Raw genomic sequence first — 26,944 nt, forward strand, 5'->3', positions numbered from 1 at the left:
ATCCCCTAGTCAAAGTTTCGAAATGTGCCAAACACCCACTTCAAAGATCCATTACTGCAGGATATTTTTGGCACGGGAGCTCTTAAAGACCAGACAGTGCAAGATGGTATTGAAATTCTGGCCTCACATCTCCACCGAGAGGAAGCCCAGATTCCACACACTCGAAGTAAAACGCTAGCCAAAGTTAACAAGTCTACACTGAGTAAGAGCCATTGAATAAAAGTATTTATTTTAACACATTTGCAGATCCATGCGTAATAGAATTGTCACCTAACAAGTGAGCATATTACCTTCACCCCCACATCTGCTGATGTAATCAGCATCACATAACAGTTACTCATTGCACAGAACTGAATAGGTATGACACCAATTCACCATTATGCACTGTTTCAAGATTCCTGCTTTTTGTCATTAGGCTGTCTCAAAGACTGAAATGAGTTTCAGAAGAGGATTGTATATATGTACAACACTGTCAGTCCAACAATTAAGTCCCATCTCTTATTGGATAATTGTTCTGATGGGTAGTTCATATTAATAATTGTTGCTAAGTATAATAAAAACCTGAATGGACATAGAAATATTTCTAAAGTGCATTACTGCAGCTAAATAAATAGCAGCAATTGTGTATTTTTTCTTCTTTTTTAAAAACAACCATACAAAGGATTGTGACCAAACTTGAAAAAGTTTTACACTGTAAAAAGAAAACCTGGCAAAAACACAAAACAAAGGCCTTGCATGATTCAGTCTACAAAAGATATAGAATATCAAGAGGCTCACACACACACAAAACAGAAGGCTCTCTTCAGAGTTATCCATAATACACATCAGGGCAAAAAACAAATACGTTGGATACATGCATTTCCTCAGAATTGTGAAAAAAAACAACTTTCCCTTAGCTGCTTGCTGTCCAGCACAGGCTGTTATAAAATGCAAGTCTGCAGCGTTAGCATAGCACTAAATTTACCAAGACTTCACTGGCAGCAAATTCTGAAGAACTATTAAAATCCCCATTTTGTGAACAGTATTCCAGTACAACAGTGAATTCCAGCTCATGGTTTTCTGCGCCTGAAATAAAAAACACACAAACACTCTCAGCTCAAAGTTTTGATTCTCACATCATAACTTTCTATAAAAGTGGTCAAGAATGTTACTTAGATTTACATAGTCTGTTGTATGAATACAAGTTTTAAGCATATATAGTGATGGAAAGACAATCAATTGGTTAGACAACTATGCTAAAAGAAGTGCCACAGGACTCTTTGTTGCCTTATAGACTAACAGACGTCTTGGAACATGAGCTTTCATGGGCAAATACCCACTTCGTCAGAAGCATGCTGATATTCACCCACGAAAGCTTATGCTTCAAGATGTCTGTTAGTCAATAAGGTGCCATAGGACTCTGTTGCTTTTTCCAAATCCACACTAACACGGCTACCCCTCTGATACTTGACAACTATGCTATGGATTTTATTCAACGCATCAGATCAGGGAGCAACAACTGTTAAGTTCACAATGTGCTTTTGCATAGAGTTCCTACACACACAGTACAACACAAGACTGACCCAACAGGCAAAGTGAAGACTTGATCCTGCTTCTCTAAAAGGCAGTGATAAAGCTCCCACCTACGTCAATCAGGCCCCAAGATTACATGGAAGGGAGCTTTGAAGAAAAGTTTGTACCATAGCAGGATTACAAGGGAAATGTTTGTAAACAGATCTAAAATTGCAAGTCTTCCGACCAAACATTCCCAAAAGCGCCAGATTTCAAATGTATTCCAGCACTGCTATTGGATTTGTACAGACAAGTGTTCCTACTTGGAGCAGTGTACACCATAGAGTGAAGTCTAATGCATTAGCTTCTTACAGTTGTTTAGCCTCTCTATTTCGAGCTGAAATTTGTCAAGGTTGTTTGGTCATTATGATATCATCATCCGTTTCTATCCCGCCAATCCCCTTTTTGCTTCATGAAAAGCACTTTTACCTCTGAAGCCCTCTCTCCTGCCTGTAAACATCGTGTAAAACTGCAAGCTTTCTTCCCCTGAGCTGAATGGATCACTTCCACAGCACTGCCAGCACCTATCTGCAAAAGGCCAAATCTGCAATTGAACTCTGTTCTCCAGCGGCTAGGCTACCAGACTACCTAATAAGTACTTATTCTGTCAGCAAGTGTTTGAGACCCAGTCTTGCTGCTTATGAAGTTTCATGTCTAAACTATCATTTGTTTGAACTCTGGTGTTAGAAACTGGGACTTCTACATGATTTCAGGTGAGTTTTCTATTTGTATAGCGAGATGGGACCTTTAGATTCACAAATTCTCCAGGCTGAGATTGAGCTACCCAAGAAGCCTCAGGCTGTCATCTGTGAATTCAGTAGGTGGGACTCCAGACTCTGAACAGAAGCAGGGCTTCTCTGCCAGGGCTTGGGCCTGTGCTTCTCCGCTGGAAGCTTCAGGTACCCAGTCTGGCAAGTGGTAGTTGGAATTTAACACGAGCTACATCAACTTTGCCATCAGATTGTTGAACACCATCCCTCTCTCCAAGGTCCCTTAAACAGTTTTTGTAAACTAATAAAATGTATTTAAATTACCCTCCTCTCCCACCATCAAGCAGAGATCGTTGATATGCCCATTTGCACTGCAGTGTGTTACTAACATTGACAGGCACTGAGATTCCTTTAATACTTTGCAACCTTAGATGTATAATGGCCAAAAATCAGGGCACAATATAATAACTTCTCTTCACTTCTGTCCCTGATACACTGCTCCATCTCTGAGCTGTCGGGAAGCCAGTGTTCCAGCACAGGTTTGTGGGCCCACTCAAACTGCCACTGAAGACATAAGGTATTTACGTCAGATTTTACTATCATGCCTCAGACCAAGAGTTCCACGTGTGACCGGTGATTCTGGGAGCCCAGCTTGAGATATTTTACAGGAAACTGATGTTCAAAAAGTCGGCCCAACTCTGAACGTCAGACTCCTTTCAGGCTTATCAAGTTGGGTACCCAAAAAAGTCACTGGTCATGCTAAATTTGGCTTCAATCTCCATATTTTAGGCCACTTTGTCATTCCAATTGCCATGACACTTAGTTGTCTCCAGTTGTCCCTTTGGTGACATATCACTGCTACTTGATAATCTGAGTCAGCAAGAGAACCCATTCACATCAGCAGAGGAGAAAGAGTAAATGGCTGGAACTACAAAGTGGCAACGCCACCAGGTTTGACATTTCAGGATTTAATCCTTACCTTAAAGCTGGTAAGACTTGAGGGGAATAATATTTTTCCATCTAAATAGCATTTAGAGAAAGAAAGCCAGAAGCTCCAGTTATGATAAGTTAATATGACACCTACTTGGGCTGAGCATGATGCTGATATCCGGGTCCTAGATTGGATCCTGCCCTCATCTCCACAGCTACTGAACACTGGAAAGACACGTGCATTAGTCACTGCTGCTGCAGGAAGCCAGTGAAAAGACGACACTTACTAGCGTTATTCCAGATTCACACCAATGTAAGAATCTGGCCGCCTACTTGTAACTTACTCTGGTTTCTACATCTGTCCATTCAGATTCCGCAGCGTCTTCTGGTGGAGTAGGACTTGAAGGTGATGATCTTCGCTTTCGACTGAAGGAGGCAGAGAGATGAGTTAGTCCTGAAAGACTGCTATATACAGCTCAATAGGTCTGCTATATACAGCTCAATAGACTGTCAAACAAGTGACTGCACAAGCCATTATCTAGAGACGGTTCGCTCATCTGGGGATGATGAATAGCTTCCCGTACCCCAAAACCCCAGCAGTGTGCCTGCACTACCTGTAGCTGAAGGATTTACAAGAAAATCCTTACCTCAGTTTTACATATATTAAGCCAGTAACTCCAGTTCAAAGTCTCAGCAACTTCATTCTTCTGAAGTTTCTCACCAGACCACTGATAGAGTTAGAGTTACAGCTGTGCGCACATTCTGGGGATACTAGGTTCTTGACATTATTGCAATTATAAAATTAAATGTGACTGACCCAGTTGGTGATTCTTGTTTTAGAGTCTCTACATCCGTGAACTGGACTGCCTGTCCACCACCTCTGGTTCTGTAAACATCACCCTGAGGGAAAGAAACAAACAAGTTACTTACAAATTAATATAATTACTTGGATATTATGTTTGCATAGAAACGTGAATTGTGGCCAACTAGTATGTGATCTCAGCATTAGCAATAACTACCATTTCTTTCAAGGAAGCTCATCAATCAACCCAGAGAACACAAACACTTAAGCATGCACGAGAGTGAACCATCAGCACACGATGTACCCAGAGGTTGTCAGCTGTCCCCAGAAAATGGGGCAAGAAATTCCCAAAACAGCAGATTACAAACACAACTGAGTAAGGCCCAGTTTCAATGCTTTCATTTGCCAGTCTAGACAGGACTGTAACTGTGTTGGCAGATAGGATAACGCCTGGGATAAGTGGGGTCAACAAGCCCTTGGGGTAGCATGGAGGAATTTTATTTAAAAAATTGACAATGACGTAGCAGTCAGAGCTAAAAGAAAACTGCAGCTGTTTTATCCACTTTAAAGTTTACCACAAGAAGTAGTTATCAATGCTGTTTCTTTGGAGGATTTTTTAAGTGACAACAATTGGCATTTCTAAGAAACATGCTGAAAGCGGCCATCTGGCTGAAGAGACATCTTTTGTGAAACTAGTGGAGCCCCCTGGCACTTAAAGCCTACGCTGGAACCTAAAGCAAGCTGGGAGTTTGCCAGACTACCACTTGGAAGCTACTTTCTGAAAGCGTTAGATTTCATATTGCTGCTTTGTTGCTGTGGCAAGATGGGAACTGGCTCATGCTGCTAGAGGAACGAAGCGACATCACTTCAACAAGATGGTCAAACCTCCGCAACTAGGCTTCAAGAAAGCCAGTGGAAGTCACAGGCTTGACACATCCACTGATTATGGATGGTGTCTTACATAATGGGCTAAAAGATCATTTTATTATGGTAGGTGCAGTTTCTTTTTAATCAAACTGATGCAGATGAAACTTGGCATGCAAATATCTAGACGAGCACATTCAAGTACGGTAAGTTTACTAGAAATGTTTTCTAGAAACTGAAGTGTCTCCTACCCCCAACATGCAACTTCCAAAATCACAATCAACAAAAGCACTTCAAATCCAACACATCCTTATGCAATTAAGATCAGAAACTCTGGATTAGTTAAGTACGATTTGACAATACAAAGGTATTTGCTTTACCTTAATCAGTTTAGTTTCAATCTCCCCATCAGAAGCTAGTTCCTGGTGCGTCAGCATGTACTTGTCACACTTAGCTAGTGCCTTTTCGTTTGCAGCTGCTACTGTGATGGCATGGGGGACATGGGGCTGCATGACTGTTTCAGTGGGCACATTAGAAGGTGGCTTATGATCTACCCATCTCTCCCCCGCTGAACGTGATCGTCTGTGTCTGAGACGAACTGGAGGTGCAGTCTGATCAAAGTGGAAAAGGAATCAGAAGAAATAAGCATAATCAGTAGTTAAAGTGCAGTTTTTCGGGCCTGGTTAAAATGTATTTAGATGAAGACCAAAACTTCATGTCTTAAACTTTTAATCAGAATTGATTCTGCAGGGAACCATTACTGACACACTTACACAAAATTGCTATTAAAACACCACTTGGGCCAACTCATATTCTTTGCAGTTTTAATTAAGTTCTATGTAGTTGGATGGATTCCTTAACTAGAACTTCAGACAAAAAGGATTTGAACTTTTTTGCAGCAGCTCTCAAATGTCCAGCCAAACTATGAGTTCGACACATATTAAAAACAGGCCTGAAAAAGCAGTTACATAAGACAGTTTCCATGGATACATTCCTGGGTCAAATGGTCTGTTTCTCAGGTAATCAAGGGAGTAGATTCATGGCACAGGTTTTGGGAGGCGTTACTTCAGCAGAGTCACTCAGAGATAGGAGACCTTAACTGTGTTACTGGGTAAATACTGTGGAGAAGGAAGAAGCTTGACATTAGCCCCCCTTTCTAGAGTGAGATTTTGACCCATCCAAAGTACACAAGATCCCTATTCAGCCACACAATGCACTGTCCCCATTAAATGCAGCTTTTTTCTCCCATCATGCGAGAGTTTACATTATCGAGAGAATGGCACAGGTTTAAGAGAAGTAAGATGAAACTAGCGAGACCACTGGTATGGGTAAGTGTTCCTCTGCCATCAGGCTCTGGGAACTAACAGCTGTAAGTAGTAAGGGGAGATTTTACACTTCTGTCTCACACATACACCCAATGAAAATCCATTTCACTAGTGACATGTGGCAAGACCACCTGACTCAGACCCATGGACACTAACCCGCATCCACTGCACTTCCAAGAGTTGAGCATTGATTACCTTGTATTTTAGCAACAGGTATAAGGCGTACAGTGCACCCTCTTGATAGGTCTCTTCTCAGTAGTCCCAAACACTGTTTACAAGCATCTAAGTTCTTATCAAAACTACATGCTGCCAGGATGCAGAAAGCAACATTAAGATTTGGGCAAATAGAAGTTTTCAAGGCTCACCTAAAGCTACCCCGGAAACCGTGCGTTTTTTTGGATGGGTGAGTGAAATGTTCATTTTTCCATTGGCAATTTTTTGAGACTGTTCTGAAAAGCTGCCGAAGGAGTTTAGATCCTCAAAAAAGGGTGCACTGTATTTGACAGTAGACAATGTTCCTTAACTTGCTACCAACAAGGGTTAAGATATACTTTAATTTGAACGGCATTAGTATGAAAGCATGTCACTTGCATCAAACAGTCTCTCTGTAACAGGAACTTTGATGAACAAGTGTGTCTAGATTGTTTGTAATATAATTAAGGGAGTCCAAGATATGGATTCATAATGTAATAGAGATTTTGCTCCTGTTTAGAACATCTCAGAATAATCTGATATTTGTCTATTAGTTTTACCTGAACCCCTGTAGCAAGAATGTGATGATAAAGCGTAGAGTGTTAAGACAAGCATCTCCTTGTGATGAACTGGTACAGAGAAGAATCACTTAGACAAATTAAAACTGAATGAGAACTGCAAGTAAAACCACCACTTTTATTACAAATATTCAAATTTAGTAAGAACATTTTAACGGTTGTATGAATCCCAGACTCAGCCCTTTACAAGCGAGACAGCTTGTCCAAACAGTTTCCAGCTGATAAATGAAATTTGCACAAACAGCTCATGAGACCTTCAATCTGCCCCAAAATGACTCTGGCAATTTGCAGACTGCCAAATAAGTTTAAGAGACAGACAAATGGAGACACAAAGAGGTTTATAGTCAGAAAAATTGACTATAATTGTTGTTCCTGGAGAGAGCTACACACACGCTGACAAGACACAGACAGACATACTCCTTTAAGGGCTTTTATATGCTGATTTTAGAAACCAAATTAGACTGTGTTTTGCAAGTGCTGCAACACACAACTTGGAGGCAGCAGTCAAGCATGGAGAAAATTTGTAAAATAGGGTCCAATTCCATTTCAAGGGTGAGCTTACATATGGCAGAACACACTAAGCTTAGCAGTTGTTGGAGAATGGTAATTTTCTGAGCCATGGCAACCAAGCACTGCTACATGTAACCATTGCTAGGAATAGCACTAACCCTGCAGCATTGGTCCTCTTCTAGTTCTATCTCATCTCTACGGCTGGGGACCTCAATGACTCCAGTCCAGTGCATCCCTCGCCTTCTGTCTGACACATTACAGTTTCTATTTTGCTCTGGTTCCTGTTGTCTACTCCTTGCCTTAGGTGTGCCAATGGTATGCTTGCTGTATGGAGGAATTTTCTGCTCCCACTCCGAAATACAGGATGCCACAGAAATGCTGCTACAAGAGTTAGAGCGTCTATGCAGCTGTGGCTGGCTCATGAGAGGTTGGCTGTTAGGGACTTGAGTAACATAGTTACTAGAAAACTGAAGAAAACGGGAGAGAAGTTAGTGAACACATACAATTTTGAACTGGTAACAAAGTAGAACACTTCTCAGAAATCATCCTGTATGGCTGACTTGCATATATGCAGAGAGTAATCAACGCAAGTACTTGACATAATTAGGTGTTTCATGGTCAGCTTTAAAAAGCCAGGACACTCTTTCAATTAGTCAAGTGTAAGGTAAGAGAGCATGCAAAGAGACACCACACCGGAGGAAAAAAGGAAGAGAAAAAACACCTTAAGGAATTTAGTAGAGCCCAAAACATATACTCATTCCGTTGTCCCATTCCCAACAACTAGACAGAAAAATAATCAGCTACATTTAGCTTTATAAAACTTGTTTGTCTCTGCACTGACATACAAAGAGATTCATATATAACATACTGGTGCTGGCGGCGGGGACACGGATCTCTGAAAAGCTTTCTCCCGGTCCTTCTCCCGTGAAGGCCTCTCTGGTTTTTCATTCTTTGGTTCAGTAACAATAGCTTTCAGTTGCTTCAGTTTCTCATCTTTGACCCACAGCTTGTTCTGCATCTCCAGCTGTTTTGCTGCCACACGGCGTTCCTGCAGGTGAGAACAGGGTGAAGGCTATTGTTTTAAATAAAGATCAAATTATACAAGCATAAGTTATTGTGATGAAAATTGAACTGAGGAGAGCTGTGTATTTCAAATGGAATGAAGTCTTTCCAGCCACGATGTAGACTCGTCAAAGCACTCACTATGTAAACTAGGCCTGGCCAACTTTCAAAGCTATCTAGCATCTGTGACGTCCTAATTGAAGAACAAAGTGATTACATACATTGTAGTGGCTATGGGTGCTACTAAATATGAGCGAAGTCTCTAGCTCAGGTAATGGATCACTATAGCAGGTTGATTCCTCAAAAGCTATCTTCCCCCCTACACACACACGCAATTGCAAGAAAATTTGCTGTTGCTAATGTACCACGGGAAGAGTACCGTTTACATCAATACTCTACTAGAAAAATTCTACCTCAGCATAAGATCACACATGTCAAATTTTAAGGTAAGAGTGGATGGTCTGGTCTCTCTCAAAACTGGATACACAAAGAAAAATTAACTTCAACCTTAGCTTGGTACAAGCAGCATTGCTCCATGAAGCATTTCTAACAGATACACTAGCGTACTTACACATTCCTTCTCCCATTTCATTGTTGTCTCTGTCACCATGCCTTGCAACCGTGCTTCCAATCGACGCTTATCAGAAGCCTGCCGCTGCAATTTCTGACTCTTGTTTTCTAGCTCTTGCTGCAAATTACGTTTGTCTTCTTCATAAATTGTGGTCGTTTTCTCTAAAATCTCAATCTGGAGAAAAGACGATAGCAATTTCTTTTACATTTCACATTTAATTGCTCACAAAGCATTTTCTTGAAGAGGTGCACAATAGAGCAAAGGAGCTAATCATATTTTAAGATGCTTTAGAACACAATCAGCGATTTTAGTACAGACATAAACAAACACTCCAGTAAGATGCCTTTGAAATGTCAAGACAATTTCAGAAGTTTCTAACACATGTTTAGCGATTTCTGGTTTTCTTGAAAGAAACTTAACCGTAACCACATGCTAAAGTCAAAACAAGACAGACATTTTGAGTAACATCCCCACCAAATAAAAGAAAAAAACCTAAATTATTTTGAGAAAACCTTATGTGGAAAAACTTCTGGCTTTGATTTAAAAAATTGCCATTTGCTAAATAGGGTATAAGTTTTGTGCCTAAGAACTGAGTAATTTCAGATTATGCAAGAACAAACCTTGTACTCTAATGTTTTAGTTTTCTTTTCCAGTCGTTCAATCTCCATTTTCTGTCCTGCTATCATTTTCTCCTTTTCCGTGAGTTTTCCTTGGGCGTAGTTTTCCTTGGAAACAATGCTGCTATCAAATTCTTGCAGCATAGTTTTAAATGCGAGCACTGGAACAGATTCAGACATTGTAATCCATATAAATTCACTTAGGGAGAATCTTTGCACTCCCACCCCAGAACATTAAACTAGATCAACTTTTGCCTCTTCCCTGCAAGCTTGAAATATGAAGATTGCCCTATTTGCTTGCTGACACAACCTTGCCAAAAGTCTGATTTATTACATCAAACCACAATGAAGTTTTTGAAGAATCACTCGCAAATTTAGGCAAACAAGATATGTTCCGCCACCTGCCTACTGGGATAGAAGATCCGCTATTTTACTCCAGGTGCTTTGCACAACTGCCTTTCATGTAATAGATTAGCAGAGGAATGGTTTCACATAGAGAATCCATGCTCACCATTTTTGGTAAACTCCTCTGACAGCATCTGCCGCATTTTGTGGCGTTTCTCAAGGACTTCAATCAGCCTAGGAAGTGTTTGGTCATCATTCACATCCAATAGTTCACATGATGGTAACGGAGGGAAGTTCTGCAGAAGCATTTCTGCAACAGATTGTTCTTCTGTTTCTGTAAGGATTTAAAGCAGACAATCCATGACAGCAAGCTATTCTAAAAACATTTCAATATTATAGCGCACAGACTGAAGCCACACACTCACTCCTCTCATCCCAAAGCATTTTGGAAATATAAAAGCCAGAACATTTTAATCGGGAAGAGTTTCCACCACCTAGATGCTAGCTGATCAGGCACAACTGTACCAAAAGAAGGGTTTGAATGTGACGTTACTGCATATAATAAGTGTTTCAATAAGAGAAGTTATAAACAAAAGGGAGGCGTAGAGGTAAGCTTGGAAAATTTGGGAGAGATTAGAAGTCCTCTGAGCATAACATTTTTTTTATCCCTTTTAATAATTATTTCTTTGTCCAAATATTGCTGTATTTCTATATCCATGACCTCCCTCAAGGGACAGGATAAGGGAAAGTTAATCTAAGTCTATGATCACTATATTAAAAATTGACCTTGTAACTAGTAATATGTGCACTAAAACCAACTGTATTCATTATAATTTATAACCCTGCAGTATAAACACAAGGTAACAAGTATACTTATGACTGTATTGTATAGGTTAAGTTATAGATTATGTAAGAGATTTTTGATTTATTTTAATGTCTTTTCTATTAGTCAGACTGGATCAATAAGTCTGTGCTATGAAACTATGTAAGATCATTCCAAGTTTTACCTCCGCTGATTGGGCCACCTCGAATCTCAAGTTTTCGTGAGAGTTCATCCTTAAAGGCCTGGTTTCTAAATCGGCGTCCGGGGGTTAAGCCAAAAAGTGGTTTATCAACAGGTCTCGCAACTTCAACTTCTTGCGTCATTTCTGCAAATCGCATGACTTGCTAGGATAGAACAATATTCAGTTTTAGATACTCTGTATTTAGTTACCACAATCTTTAGCCACTGTGTGAACTCGTACGTACTAAGATACATATTAAAAAGGACATTATCAAATTGAGATGGCTTTTAAAAACCAAGTTACAGGTAGTTCCAACTACTACAGCTCCGGCTCAGTTTCCCTGGTGGTTTTACAGGGGCATGCATGCATGCATGCATGCGTGTCTTCCCCCCCCAATGCTGCCAACAAGGGAAACGGTGAAAGTGACTATACAGAGTGATGGCAAACAGTTAATGCCTAGAAGAAACGTGACTTCTTTCAGTTATAGTATTCTCCAATGCCATTTTTAGGAGTAGAGAGTGTGATCGTTTCAGTTTTGTTCCTTGTGAGACAAAGTGAGAGGTTCCCTCCCCTTTATATTTTCTATCTCTTCGTATTCATTTCATTCGTTTAGTGGGGATGGGATGGGGTAGGGAGAGAAGAAAGAGGGGAAATCAGGTGCAAGTTACCAAGCTCTCCTCATAGTCCTCGGCCTTGGGGTTAACGCACACGATCATACGCACTTTTCCTTCTCCATCAAAGTAGTTCTTGAACAGGTGGGTTAATTTGGAGTCTCGATAAGGGACCATCTAAAAAAATTGAAAAAAAATCTAACCACATTCTCAAGCAAAAGTCTTGACAGGTTAGAAGACAGTAAGGAAGGGGATTGTTGTATACCTTGTTGGTTCCATAAATTTGGTTCTCCCGTAGAACTTCAATACATGTTCTTAATGTCATAAGTGACTGGTTAATGTTACCTGGAAGAAACAGAGCTAGTGTTAAACACTCAGTTGGATGTGCCCTCCTCCGTTACAATATTCCAAAATTAGTGACCAGGTTATGCCTAAAAATAGTATTGTTTGGGGGATAGACTATTCTGATTAGATTAGGAATATGTCAAGCCTTTTCTAGTTACATTAAGACAACAAGTAAATGCTACAATGAGTGGTGTCCAGCTTTCCAGACCAGGGCATTTAAGAGAGTTGTTTGACTTAATAGAACAAAAAGACACCCCCAACAGGAGTTTCCCAGGATTTTTATCTTAAGCCAGGAGGCATTACCATACAACCAGCTTTCTAGTCCACAAATAGTTGAATATGAGCATATAAGCAACAGACCACCCAAACCAACTATGTACCTGCTTCCCGTAGTCTGTTTCCTTCAGCTTTTGTCCTGTTCGTTCTTTCACTTCCAGCTAAATCAACCAAGGACAGCTGGCTTAAAGTTATTTGTTCTCTCTCCTGTTCAAGAAAAAAATAAAATGTTTAATGCCATTTGCAACACTTCCCCAATATAAAGGGATGAAATAAAATTACATGGGACTTGTAAGCCTTACACAACTGTTCTAAGTTAATACTTGAAGGTTCTCTTATAATTATGTGAGAGGCTATGAGCACCTAATGGTTTAGTGCTCTAGCATTCCAGGTTCTACCTCCGGCAGTCTCAAACTACTAATGCCTTTCACAAAACCTCTCCCAATTTCTACATGCTTAGTTTTTGCGTAAGAGTAGCCAAGACAAAGAGCAAGAGGATAACAAGCTTTGCTTATTTCATTAATGCTCACCTTGACAGAGGGAGCTTTGACTTATGAGGCATTTAAGAAATGCACCTGGAAACTAGTAATTAAAATGTCCCAGACAGGAGCCATTGTCTAGGTAGGTCTTCGCCCTTCCCACATGCCCATTGTGCTCTTTTAAATAATCAGCCTCTGAATTTCACCTGCAGGACATTATCTCCATCTGCATCCAGTGGCGCCTGAACCAACTTAATCATAAACACACTGTGAGAACGACTAGATTCGCGATTCAGCTGAGTGTTAGCAATCCGTCTCTTCTTTTGACCTGTTAAACAAGAGACTCCTTTAATTAGAGTGGCAGATCTGTAGAGGTCATGCAGGTCTTCATGCCACAGGGTTTCTACTGTACATGAAGGGATTTACATGACTAAAGTGACCACTACTTCTGAACATTTCTTACCTCTCCAAAACACTTCAAAAGCTTCTTCAGTAGATTTGACCTCTACTTCGGTGCACCCTATAACATACATGTTGTGATTCTGGTCCTCACGGAGTACTTTGGATTGTGGAGGTCTGCAAAGAGCATGGTTTAGATCAAGCTGACAGACAGCAAGGCTTTTAAAGCAAGCACCATGCAAATCCTAATATTTAAGGATCGAATTCAACCTAAACACAGAAGTCAAACATTCTCCCACACCAACAAGATGCAGAGCCAATACAAATGCATGGAGAAATATTTAGACAGGATTAGTTATACTTCCATTACTGCTTTGCTTTAACTCATAAGCCACATTGAATTGCAATGCACAGTAGGCACTAGGAGGCTGGAGGACTACTGCTACTCTCCTACATGCATAAGCTCATACAGAAGCATGTAACAGATTTCAACAGCATTATTCTGAATTTGCTAGAGAAGCAGAGAAAGAGATGGGGTCTGAATTTATTTACAGCAACACCATACAATAAATTCAGCGTCTCTAATTTTAATAGAAGGGACAATATGCTGGGCACATACATAAAATCACCATTCCGCACAGGAGTGTTGCAACTGTTCCACCTATCGAAGGAATAGGGTAAAATATTACAGCACCCAAAGCAACCAGCTAACATTTTAATCGTCGTAGTTCGCACAACGGGAAATAATGTAAAAGTTAAGACCAATTTATAGAAATGTTCAACAAGATGGTGATCCTCTAGTGAGATCTTAACAAGAGGTTAAACAAAATAATTGTAACTCTCCTCTTAAAGCCTCATGACATAGCCAATATGCTCTATTGGTTTGTGGACCCTATTCAGAGAAGGAATCCAAAAAGATTAGATCCAAAGACCTCAGACCAGAGTGATGGCAATTCTGTGTGCATTAATTGTTCTGCCATAAGTGTGTCAAGTTTCACAAAGATATTTGTACACCAGTAGCTATTTGTGAGAACCTTAATTTTAGACCCATTTAAACCGAAGCACAAAGCAGAGAGTTAATGTGGAGACAAGACAAAAGTTTAGAGGTGCGCTTGTGTTGTCCCTGATGAGCATTGTTTTCCCAAAAGTTCCCAAACACTGCAGCAGTGGGAGGGAGCTCATCCAGAGGTTGCTTCCAAAAGCCAGAGTTTCAAACTGACACCTAGCATTTCTGTTCCTGTTTCAATGAAGTATAAAGCTGATTAACAGTGAGTCATGTTCACCAAGCCAGTATCAGTTTCTTTGGAAACAGAAGTAGGAATGGCAGCTAAAAAGTTGTACAGATTGCAAGTTATAGTCATCAGTTGAGAGTGCTGTTTTTCAGACAGCATAACAGGTTTGGGAGTCCTGCACATTCCAACAGCCTGTGCCAATATAACTGAAACTTAAAGTTCCTCTTTTGACATTCCCTCTAGAGTGGGTCACAATTTAGCACTAGCAACAAGACACCTATTCTACAGTTTTAGGCCCTGCTGTAGAAACTTAAACAAGCCAATTCCACATGACATCACAGCTAGTCTCCATTTTTCAGATGAGGTTGAGGCAGACTTGCACAAGGCTATAGAGGGTGTCAGTGGCAAAATCGGATTTAACTGTCTGGTTCAGAGTCTTGTATCCACAGCCCTGTACCCACTATTCCTTTCTTGAGTAATCTCGTTTGGACTCAAGACAAAAAGTGGTGGGGGTTGTGAGCATGTCTCGAGGTAACCCAATATTAATTACAATCTGGACAGATGATAATTGCTCAAAGAGGCCTATTAAAAGAAACACTTACTTTGGTTTTATTGGATCGAAGGGAATTTCCTCCAACAGGTCATATATGTAGTTATTGTAGATTTCAATATATGAGACAAACACACTGTAGACATTGTCTTCTTCAACCTCTTCCACTTTGCAATGATCTCGTACACTGATCATATCAGCAAATTCTGGATCTATTTGTCGTCTGTTAAAACATGTATGACATTATTACAATAGAGCATCCATGACAAGCTGATAACTCATCACATATACTCTAGAATTAGAAGCTATATTGAAAGCAGCACAGTATCAGGAAACAAAACTGTCTAAGGCTATGTCTACACTGCAATTAAAAACCTTAGCTCAGGCTAGGGCACTATTTAAATGCAGTGTAGATGTTTTCAGGCTTGGGCTGGAGCTCAGGCTCTAGTACCCTATGAGGGGTCCCAGAGCTTGGAATGCAACCTGAGCCCAAACGTCTACACTGAAAGTAAACAGCCCCATAGCCAGAGTCAGCTGGCATTGGCCAGCCACGGGTATATAACTGCAGTGCCAAAAATGCCCATATTGAACACTGATGCCAGGTATCCTCCAAAAAGATCGATCTAAAGCACTCGTGAAAGCAGTAAAAAGTTTAAATATAGTCACGATTATTATTATATATTGTGATATAAAATTTTCAGACGTCATTGCGTTACTTAGTCAATTATCAAGCAGTTACAGTCAGTCAGCCCTATGCAGAGCTCATTAATACTTCGTACTTGTAGCATCTTCCATTCACTGAACTCAAAACACTTTTTAATTTAACATACCTTTTAGTAACAGGAAAGACTAAAACAGAGACAGTTTAAGTGACTTAACCAAGGTAATGCTACGAATCATATTGCAAAAACTAGAACCTAGGTTGCAAGTATTCAGCTTTAAATGTTGACTAGACTATCTTTATCTCACCAGAAGATAAAGGAAGAGTGATATATTAATGCTTCCTGAAAATGGCAAGAAGTGTTCATGAATGCCATCTAAGTCATCAAAACTCAAGTTTTAGAAGGACATAAATCAATAGAGACAAGGTAGGTGAGGTAATCTCTTTCATAGACAAATTTAAGAGATTACACAGAGCTCTTCTTCAGGTCAGGGAAATGTACTCTGAATGTCACAGCTACATAAACTCTCACAGAAAAACGAGAAGCCAAAAACACCGTATCACCTGTGGATGAACACTTCTCCTCTGTATCAGACGTTCCAGTCCTCAATCTCAAAGGAAACCTGCACAATACCGTCAAAAGTAGCCTGAGAGCTTAAATGCATAACTTTTCTAGATACTAAAAATCATGGACTGAAGTCATAAATTCAGTGTCTCTGTTATTACAACAGTCTATAACCTGCCTCCCCTGCCAGTTCTCCCTCCCTTAATGTGTGGAGAGATGTTAAAGGGCCACTTTACCTGGAATGGTCCCTTACAATGTGTTAATTATTAGGGCTGTTGATTAATTGCCATTAACTCACATGATCAACTCACAAAAATAAATCACGATTAACAAAAATAATCACAATTAATTGTAGTTTTAATCACACTGTTAAACAATAAAATACCAATTGAAATTTATTAAATATTTTGGATGTTTTTCTACATTTTCATATACATTGATTTGAATTACAACACAGGATACAAAAGTATACACTGCTCACTTTATATTATTTTTATTACAAATATTTGCACTGTAAAAATGATAAAGAAAACAGTATTTTTCAATTCACCTCATACTGTACCACAATTTCTTTATTGTGAAAGTGCAACTTACAAATGTAGATTTTTTTTTTTTGTTACATAGCTGCACTCAAAAAACAAAACAATGTAAAACCTTAGAACCTACAAGTCCACTCAGTCTACTTCTCATTCAGCCAATGGCTAAAACAAACAAGTTTGTTTACATTTACCAGAGATAATGCTGCCCACTTCTTATTTACAATGTCACCAGAAAGTGAGAACAGGCATTCACATGGGACTTTTGTAGCCAGCACTGCAAGGCATTTACATGCCAGATATGCTAAATATTCGTATGCCCCATCACGCTTCGGCCACCATTCCAGACAACATGCTTCCATGCTGATGATGCTTGTTTAAAAAAAAAAAAAAAGTGTTAATTAGATTTGTGACTGAATTCCTTTGGGGGAGAATTTTATGTCTCCGGCTCTATTTTACCCGCATTTTGCCATATATCTCATGTTATGTTACAGTAGTCCCGGATAATGACTTGGCACATGTTCATTTTAAGAACATTTTCACTGCAGATTTGACAAAATGCAAAGAAGGTACCAATGTGAATTTCTAAAGATAGCTACAGCACTCAAGGTTTAAGAATCTGAAGTGCCTTCTAAAATCTGAGAGGGATGAGGTGTGGAACATGCTTTCAGAAATCTTAAAAGAGAAACACTCCAGTGCGGAAACTACAGAACTCAAACAACTAGAAAAGAAAAATCAACCTTCTTCTGGTGGCATCTGACTCAGATAATGAAAACGAACATGCATCAGTCTGCACTGATTCGGATTGTTATTGAGTAGAACTCGTCATCAGCATGGATGCATGTGCCTTGGAAAGGTGGTTGAAGCATGATGGGACATACGAATCTTTAGCGCATCTGGCAGGTAAATATCTTGCGATGTCGACTACAATAGTGCCACGAGAACACCTGTTCTCACTTTCAGGTGACATTGTGAACAAGAAGCGAGCAGCATTATCTCCTACAAATGTAAACAAACTTGTTTGTCTGAGCGATTGGCTGAACAAGAAATAGGACTGAGTAGACTGAGAGGCTCTAAAGTTTTACGTTGCATTCAAAAATAAAACAGTTATGTACAAAATAATAATTCTACATTTGTACGTTCAACTTTCATGATAAAGAGATTGTGCTACAGCACTTGTATTAGGTGAATTGAAAATTGCTATTTTTTTAACAGTGCAAATATTTGTTATAAAAATAAATCTAAAGTGAGCACTGTACACTTCGTATTCTATATTATAATTGAAATCAATATATTTGAAAATGTAGAAAAAATGCAAAAATATTTAAATAAATAGTATTCTAGTTTGGTTTTTTTTAATCGCTTGACAGCCCTATTAATTACTTATTCTAAATAATCTGTTCCTCCTTGTATTTAGCTGTGACACTGACTACCTTTCCCAGACCTGAAGAGCAGGATTGTGTATCTCAAAAGCTTGTTTCTCTCCCCAGCAGAGGTTGGTTCAATAGAAGATATTGCCTCACCCACTTTGTCTCTCTAATATCCTGGGACCGACACAGCTACAACATTTCGTACATATGTATTAATACATTATTTCATTCTACTTACTTGCCAGACAGAGTCTTTGGAATTGGCATGGCATCTCTTTTTTGACGCTCTAATAAAGCATCAACTTCACACTGCACATCCACACCGTTCTTGTCATCAACTTTAAAAACCTGAGGGTAGCAAATGGAGTTAGCTGTCATGTGACGATCTTAAACACTGGAAAAGGCAGGTTGTGGAGAGGGTTAGTGGTGATAAAAATGTCAGCACGATAAGAGTGAAAATATGACTAATGAAGTAATTTGGTCTGACTATCCCAGAGATCATTTCATTGACATGCCATCCTGTAGTCATTCTCCTTTTTGACCAGGCTCTGCTTCTGATGCAGATGTTTTGTTAGATCAATTTCAAAAGTACTGTAAGATTACTCTTACAATTTAACTATTTGGAACAGAGAATAACTTTGTGACTGTGTTTTAGGCTGTTACTGGGAAAGTTTCTCTTAAGACTTAAAACAAAGCAACTCACAAATCGCTTGGCCTGAAATGGTCCTATGCTGTTGAAGATCATGTCTAAGCACCGGGGAAGAAGTCCTCCATCACCAGGAGAACCTGTCATTGTGTGCGTTTTCCCACTACCTGTCACACCATATGTGAAAAGGAGACCTAGGAGTAAAACAGTTACAGTTAAATATTCCTAATTGGACAACTTGAACTGTTACTTGAGCCTATCCAATAAAGAGAGAGGTTTTTGGGGGTGGGGGAGGGAGCGAAAGACGTCCTAATTTGGAACGGTTGGCACTAATACTCAAGACATGTTGGTATCATCCCAGGGGTGGGAAAGGAAAGAGTTAGTCCAAAGGAGGAAAGATCACAGATGCATGTCTTCAGTGCAGTGACTGCCCAGATAGCAGGACTGGGCCAGCTAGCGTGAAGACATTCTCCTAGCACACTGTAATGCTGCTCAGGACAAGGCTAGCTGGCACTAGCAGACAGACCTCAGGAAAGTACTAGAAACAATCCATTTTTAATAAACTCTAGCTGTTCAGAGTCCCCCTTTCTGGTTAAGTACATTTAGAAATGAGAGTGAAGGCAGCCATTTTGACCGTTACTTAAAACCTGACTGCGGGAAGCTTGGTTGTTTTTATTCTGCTCTGAAGAGCCTCAGATACAGCAGCCAAATGGACCTGAAGAACTTAGCCTCATGGTATCAGTTAGTTTTTGATAGTTCACATGAGCCAATCACCAAATTACCACCACCTAGCTCTTTAGTAGTACTTTTCATTCTTATATCTCAAAGCTCTTTTCAAAGAAAGTTAGCATCATTATCCCCATTTTACAGGTGAGGAAACTGAGGCATAGAGTGGGAGAGTGACTTCCCAAGGTCACCCAGCAGGTCGGTGGCTGAACCCAAAGTAGAACATAGGAAGAGCACTGGACTGGGATTCAGGAGACCTACTAGGTCAAGCTGCTTGCCAATCAAGACTCTAAGCTATTTACCAAAATGATACAATGTCATGGTTTTGTAGACAAAAGCCTCTTCAGTTGATTGGTATGCAAGGAAATTAAGCCTCAATATAAATCTCTTGTACGCATCTGAAACAGGAATAATTTAGAATTGGAGGTGGGGGTTCTTTGCACTTTGTTACAAGGAAGTAGTCCTATTCTTTCATGAAAACAGGAACAATTTGAAGACTTGTTTTCAGCAGACAAACTGAGAATCCTTGATAATTTGGGGGAGTGTCAGAATAAGTGAAGTAAAGCTGAAGAAAATAAGTACACCTCTACCTCGATATAACGCTGTCCTTGGGAGCCAAAAACTCTTAGCGCGTTATAGATGAAACTGCGTTATATCGAACTTGCTATGATCCACGGGAGTGCGCAGCCCCTCCCCCTCGGAGAGCTGCTTTACCGCGTTATATCCAAATTCATGTTATATAGGACCGCGTTATATCGGAGTAGAGGTGTATCCTTAAGTTTTGAACAGCCTTAACAGTGGTTTAAAAAAAAAAGATTCCAAGAGAAAGGAAACCAAACAAGAGTAATAAATAAATAAATAAATAAATGGTTTTAGCTATGCAGTGCCACTACAGCTTGTTAAATACAAAACAGTTGCATACCATTTTTCCCACGAATGAGATCTTCTACGAGAGGTCGAGCCACCACATCAAAGAGTGCTTTCTGAGTGACAAGAGTTCCAAATACTTCCTTAAACGTATACTGCATCTGGGGAAAAGAAAAAACCACTGATGTAAATCTGGTTTTTAGATCTCTCTCTCTGCATAACTAAAACTCTGCTTTTCACTAGCCTAGCAAAAGGGCAAAAGTAGATTTTTTAGTGTAAGATTTCATAGAGACAATCACATTATATGTGTATAGGGCTGCACACAGAGTAACCGTTCAAATTCTGGTAAAGCCTAATATTAAAGGCAACCACATTATACTTCAGGGGTAGGCAACCTATGGCACACGTGCCGAAGGCGGCACATGAGTTGATTTTCAGTGGCACTCAGATCCGGGGGCCTCTGCATTTTAATTTAATTTTAAATGAAGCTTCTTAAACATTTTAAAAACCTTATTTACTTTACATACAACAATAGTTTAGTTATATATTATAGACATAGATAGAGACCTTCTAAAAACATTAAAATGTATTACTGTCACGCAAAACCTTAAATCAGAGTGAATAAATGAAGATTCGGTACACCACTTCTGAAAGGTTGCTGACCCATTATACTTGAACACATGCTGTAGTATCAGGACATACCAATCACCACCATGTTGTTCCTCTCTACCTGTCATCTTTTTTAAGTTAGAATACATGCTTGCTGGGCCTTTGTATGTGTTCAGGAAGTACCTAGCACATTCCAGACAGAAGAAAAAGCCACCCTCCTTCCCCCAAGATAATAAAAATTGTGTTTGAGTAGGAGGATGAGGAACTGGATGCGTGCACAGTATGAGGTCCCATGATGGAACTGAAGAGGAGTGTGTTGTGGAGCTGCAAAGCGGAAGCCTGTTTCAACATGCATTGACGTCAGAGGGATTCTTTCCCCTGACTTCAATGAGCATTAGATCAGGCCCTTGATAGTATGTTAACATATTATGTTTTGGAATTAAAGGCATGCAAATTGAGGTTATTGTGGATGTTAATTGGTTAGTTCTCTGATTTTTAGCAATTGAGTTTAAGCCATTTAACTGTAAATTAAGAAATTAGTGTGAGAATAAATACATAGTTTAATCAAACAGTTTACAAAAAAGTGAAATACAAATTTTTAGAAGCCAACCCTCTGTAGATTAATACACGAACTGTATGGCAAGCCTATAATAAATAGATTAAGTTCAAAGTTTGCTGGACAAAGTCAGCATAAGCATTAGCTATCAACTTGCCCATTTTAAATTTGTTTCTACTGCTAGTCTTAAAAAGTACTATACCTCCCTGTATTCCCCATTCCGGAATATTCTGTATCCATCAGGAGGATGAATCTGAACTGTTGTTTCACTGATCACTTCTATGCAACACTCCTGATCCTGAACACTTAGGGGACGCACCCTGCAGTACACCTGATGGAACAGAAGTAAGTTTTCTTAGAATAAAAAGTAGTAACAATAATAATAAATAACAATAATAAGCTAGTCTACTCTTCTTCATTTTTTTCTTTTTTTTTTTTAAACACAGTAAAGTGTAATTATCATTTTGACATTTGCCACTCTAGTTTACACGCACCTTAGAAAGTTACAAAACATTTATACATAAAGTTTATTTTAATGCCCCAAGAAATTTGGTCAATTGAATCTCCATTAGCAGACCATTCCCAGCTAGTGATATTTTTGCCGTGTACTTCATGCTGTAGAATGCTTAATTTGTTCTACTTTAAAGTCACCAAAGGAATCGTTTTATTTCAGCATCTTATAATTATGTACCAGATAATATGTACTTGACAGTACACGATTTACCTAAAAAAAGAGCCACATGAAGAAATTCTCTGGCTGCTTCTCTTCAGAAAAATTCCTACTATGGCAGTGACAGGAGAATTGTAAGACCAACAAAAAAAAAAAAAAATGTCCAGTGCCATTAGCAGATTAACAAAGTCGCTCTTTTAACAGATTTGTATCTACTTCTGTCATTTGCCACTGTATACTGACAGTGCTGCCCTTGAAAACCTTTCTACTCTAAATTACTACACAAGAGTCCCACATTTACATTCTGGAGCACACACTGCCCTTGTGGGAAAAGGCCTGCCTGACAAGTGCCTCCCATCAACCCAGGAGTGCCACTGAGAGATTCTTATGATCCCATCCAATCCTTGTTGGCAAGAAGTAAAGTTATAACTCAGGACCTTGAGCCACTGCATCAGTGAAAGATGAGAGGGGAGTAACTCTGCTCAGGATGGGGAAGAAGAGAGAAATTGAGGGAATAGTTTCTGCCACTACATGGCTTTCCTCCCCATACATTCCCCAGAACCACAGATGGTATTCACCAGAAAGCAAGCAGAAAAAACACTGAAGAAATGGATTAGAAATGCATAAGCCTGATTGCAACAAGTGGATTCCAAAAAGACTTAAGCACAAATATAAATATGCCTGTACAAGAGGAGGGAAGGTAGAGGCTGCTTTCACCTCATCAGCATTATGTCAGGCACACTCAAACCAAGGAGACCACAGTTCTAGTAGAAAGTTAATCATAGAAATTACCCTCTCAAAGCTACAGCAAGTTTGCTTTCCGGTTGACCGCAAAAAGAGCAAGACAGGAAAGCAAGCCACCTTACCCCAACTGGATCTTTCAGACTTGTGTTGGATGACTTCTTTAGCACTGGTTTTCTAGGAGTTTTAGTTCTACTGAAAATAAAGAACTGAAAGTTAGACTTGTCATCCAGTCACACGATTCATATATTGATTAGCATAGTTCTACCTAAAGAATATTAACTTGCCTCACCTCAACAATCTTTTAGACTAACTTTCCAACAGCAATGATCTACCTACATCTCTTTAGGAAAGCATTGGTCACTTATGGAAACGGGACACCATTGCTCCAAAATGGCAAGTCATATGCTCCTAAGGCCTTGTATTCACTGTTGAAGGCTTTTGTTTTTGATTCTTATCTCAGGGTAAAAGAACATGAGAGCTATACCAAGGTACAGTCACAGTGAAGACAAGGCATTTTATTTTTACCTGAGGTAAAATAGAGAGAGGTCAGCATTGTAGTGTAATACTTACTTAAACAAGGATTTATTATAACACTGCAAGCACAGACAGGAAAATGAACTTCTTGCTACACCTGCTCACCAATCAGATATAACTACTAAACTTGGACAGATTAGATTTTGTAATCTGTAAGTGTCAAATATCAATTTAACCATAAACATACAGACTAAAAAAAATACTTCCATCGATGATCAGCAAAATTTACAGATAGGCAAAGAAAAAAATGCTGCCTGAAAACTGTTTAAGACTATTTACTATGTATGTTTTGACGTGTGATGTTGACAATGTGTTTTAACAGTATAAAGCATTAACTTTTTGAATCAACATCTGTCATTAATTATTGTCTGACCAGCTCCCCATAATTTCCTGTAATTGTGAAAATCTAGATTAAAAACACTTAAAAATAAATATTACACATTTTGGCAGATATGATCTATATATCTATCTATATATCAAATTCCACCGAGCCTAATAACAGAGAAATTAATAATTAATAAATAAAAATATGTTCAGAACCCCCTCTTCTGGTCTTCAAACAACCCCCAACCTCATCATCGCAAGTAAGTTACCCAGAGACCAGGACTCACCAACTCAAAGCAGTAACAGAACCTGCCAGAACGACAGATGCAAAACCTGCAGACATATCTCCACTGTTACGAACATCAATAACCCAACATCAAACTTTTCAGGATCCATGGGTCCTACACATGCCTATCACAACATGTGATGTACCTGATCCAGTGCACTAAATGCCCCCAATAAAAATTATGTGGGTAAAAACAAGCACTACCCTCTCAAATGACACACCAAAAAAAGATGGGACACAAACACACTATATCACCCAAGGGCAAACATTTTTTGCAATACAGTCACTCCATATCTGATCTCTTAGTCCTCATCCTCAGAGGAAACCAGCACAATGCCTTCTATGACAAGTCTGGGAGTTTAAATTCATAACTTTGCTAGACACAAAAAAATCACAATCTTAATAAGGATACTGGACTTATGGCTTGTTACTGCAATCTGTAACTCACTAACCCCCCTTTTTTTGGTCTTATGACTCCAGTGGTGTTAACAGCCACTTCACCTTGAATGGTCCCTTACAACATGTAACTACTTATGATAAACAATCTGTTCCACAATGTATTTAGCTGTGACACTAAGTACTCTCCCCAGACCAGATGAAGAACTCTGTGTAGCTGGAAAGCTTGTCTCTCACACCAGTAGAAGCTGCCCTAGGAAAAGATAATATCTCGCCTATCTTGTCACTCTAAGGTCTGGTCTATACTGGGGGGAGGGATCAATCTAAGTTAAGTAACTTCAGCTACGTGAATTACGTAGCTGAAGTCGAGATACTTAGACCTACACACTGCAGTGTCTTCACTGCCGCTCCCCCATCGACTCTGCCTGCGCCTCCCATAGCGGGGGAGTACAGGAGTCAACAGGAGAGCACTCAGGGTTCGATTTATCGCATCTAGACTAGACACGATAAAATCGATCCTTGCTGGATCGATCGCCGCCTGCCGATCCAGCAGGTAGTGTAGACATACCCTAAGGCTTGGTCTACACTACAGAGTTAGGTCAACATAAAGCAGCTTATATTGACCTAATTATGTCAGTGTACATACTCCAGCCTTGCTCCTGGCGATGTAAGTGCCGTACTACACTGACATTAGAACTCCACCAGAGGTGCAGGGCTTATGTCGGTGTAGTTAGGGTGACTAGTAATCTGTGTAGACCAGGGGTAGGCAACCTATGGCACAAGCAGCAAAGAATCTTGTGGCACCTTACAGACTAACAGACATTTAGAAGCATGAGCTTTCGTGGGTGAATACCCACTTCGTCAGATGCATGTTGGTAATCACCCACGAAAGCTCATGCTCCAAAACGTCTGTTAGTCTACAAGGTGCCACAGGAGTCTTTGCTGCTTTTACAGATCCAGACTAATGCGGCTACCCCTCTGATACTGGAACCTATGGCATATGCGCCAAAGGCGGCATGTGAACTGATTTTCAGTGCCACTCACACTGCCCAGGTCCTGGCCACCGGTCCAGGGGGCTCTGCGTTTTAATTTAATTTTAAATGAAGCTTCTTAAACATTTTAAAAACCTTATTTACTTTACAAACAACAATAGTTTAGTTATATATTATAGACTTATAGAAAGAGACCTTCTAAAAACGTTAAAACATATTACAGGCATGCAAAACCTTAAATTAGAGTGAATAAATGAAGACTTGGCACACCACTTCTGAAAAGTTGCTGATCCCTGGTGTCAACACTGCATTACTTACATCCACTGTCAGCTGTCATTCATGCAGGAGCCGTGAAACTGACAAGAAAGCTGGGCTCCTGGCCACAGGGGAGCTGCGTGTGGGGCTGACAGCCTCTCAGCCCCCCACGCTGCCACTGTTAAGTCAGTGGAAGCGCTCCTCGTGAGGATGTGCACCATGGACAAAAGGAGGGTAGCATGGACATGAACCACTGCAGTAATCGCCGTGATGGCTGTAAGCTGACCTAACACGGGTCAGCTGACAGTTCCAGTGTAGACATACCCTGGGGCCAACACACAAACAAGCCTCATAATAGAGACGAGGTGGGTGAGGTAATATGTTGTACTGGTGAAAGAGACAGAGCTCTTTGTCTGCTCGGGCAAACAGGGCTACGCCGCCACTGCAAAGCCTAGGAACATGCAAGACAGGGGCCGAACACGAAGCCAAAGATCCAGCACCCTCCGGGGGCGAGGCCGGGGCTGATCACCGCACTAGCCGCCTCGGGCTGTGCAGTGCCGGTTTCCCCGGGCGGCAGCGGTGCTGTAGCCGGCTGGTCCCAGCACCTGAGAGACGGGGGGGGGGGGGAGAGGGGTTTCTCAGGCCCGGTGCTCGGCCCCCTCCGACGCTGGATGCACACGCGGGGCCCTTGCCGGGGGAGGGGCGGACAGGGGGTGACTTTGGCCATGCAAGTCCCCGCCCTTGGCGAGCGGCTCAACCAGACCTTCCCCCCGGCCCCGGGGCATTTCTACCCGCCGCCGCCGGCCTCCAGGGGGGCTGGGCTGGGCTGGCCGGGGGAGGGCGGTGCCCCGGGGCTGGGGGGGTCCCGCGCGGGGCCTGCCCCATACTCACGCCGCCTTCATGGTGCTGGGCCCTGGCCGCGCTCTCGGGTCCCGGGACGGTGGCCGGGCGGTGCTGGCAGGAGGGTCGGTCTCTCGCTCACCTAGTGATCATTCGATTTGAACTTTCCCTCCGCTCCCATCGGCCCCCGCGCTGCTGTGATTCAAATCCGGCCAATCAGAGCGCGCCGTTCGGCGAGCGTCGCTACGCAACGCGTATTGCGTGCCGCAGCGTCACGGTCAATCTTCGTCACCATGGAGACGCCGACAATAACGCGCAGGCTCCAAGTAGGGGGACAAGGCCCGGAGGGAGGAGGCCGGGTCTCAGAGGGGCTGCGCGGCGGAGCGGGGACTCAGGGTAGGCGAGGCGGGGCGG

At 40.8% G+C, this 26,944-nt stretch overlaps 1 protein-coding gene across 3 annotated transcripts; it reads right to left on the bottom strand.

Moving 5' to 3' along the window:
* Positions 1-203: 203 nt before the first annotated feature.
* On the bottom strand, positions 204-26,944 carry KIF23 (kinesin family member 23). 3 transcript variants are annotated; one of them, XM_030578912.1, is made up of 24 exons: positions 26,582-26,944; positions 23,026-23,095; positions 21,692-21,820; positions 20,380-20,485; positions 18,789-18,925; positions 18,324-18,433; positions 15,006-15,176; positions 13,791-13,832; positions 13,236-13,348; positions 12,979-13,100; positions 12,398-12,500; positions 11,938-12,017; positions 11,730-11,849; positions 11,065-11,224; positions 10,224-10,391; positions 9,716-9,873; positions 9,096-9,269; positions 8,331-8,510; positions 7,621-7,929; positions 5,238-5,468; positions 4,009-4,091; positions 3,536-3,617; positions 3,346-3,416; positions 204-1,065 (listed from the first exon to the last, which is right to left on the bottom strand). In XM_030578912.1, exons 1-24 carry the CDS (start codon positions 26,590-26,592, stop codon positions 1,050-1,052), a joined length of 2,946 nt encoding a protein of 981 aa, XP_030434772.1. In that variant the 5' UTR covers positions 26,593-26,944; the 3' UTR covers positions 204-1,049. The 3 variants fall into 3 exon arrangements, with proteins under 3 accessions (XP_030434772.1, XP_030434770.1, XP_030434771.1); XM_030578910.1 differs by lacking the exon at positions 13,791-13,832 and having other exon boundaries at positions 26,582-26,943; XM_030578911.1 differs by lacking the exons at positions 7,621-7,929; positions 13,791-13,832 and having other exon boundaries at positions 26,582-26,943.

This window comes from Gopherus evgoodei, chromosome 10, assembly GCF_007399415.2.
Source record: "Gopherus evgoodei ecotype Sinaloan lineage chromosome 10, rGopEvg1_v1.p, whole genome shotgun sequence".
Classification (NCBI taxonomy): Eukaryota; Metazoa; Chordata; order Testudines; family Testudinidae; genus Gopherus; species Gopherus evgoodei.

Excerpts from the sequence above, each read along its gene's own strand:
- KIF23 (XM_030578912.1), bottom strand. Across the intron at positions 9,874-10,223 it reads AGAGGAGTTTACCAAAAATG|TGCTCGCATTTAAAACTATG; the intron begins GTGAGCATGGAT and ends AATCTGTTCCAG. Across the intron at positions 3,618-4,008 it reads AAACAAGAATCACCAACTGG|TCGAAAGCGAAGATCATCAC; the intron begins GTCAGTCACATT and ends TGCCTCCTTCAG.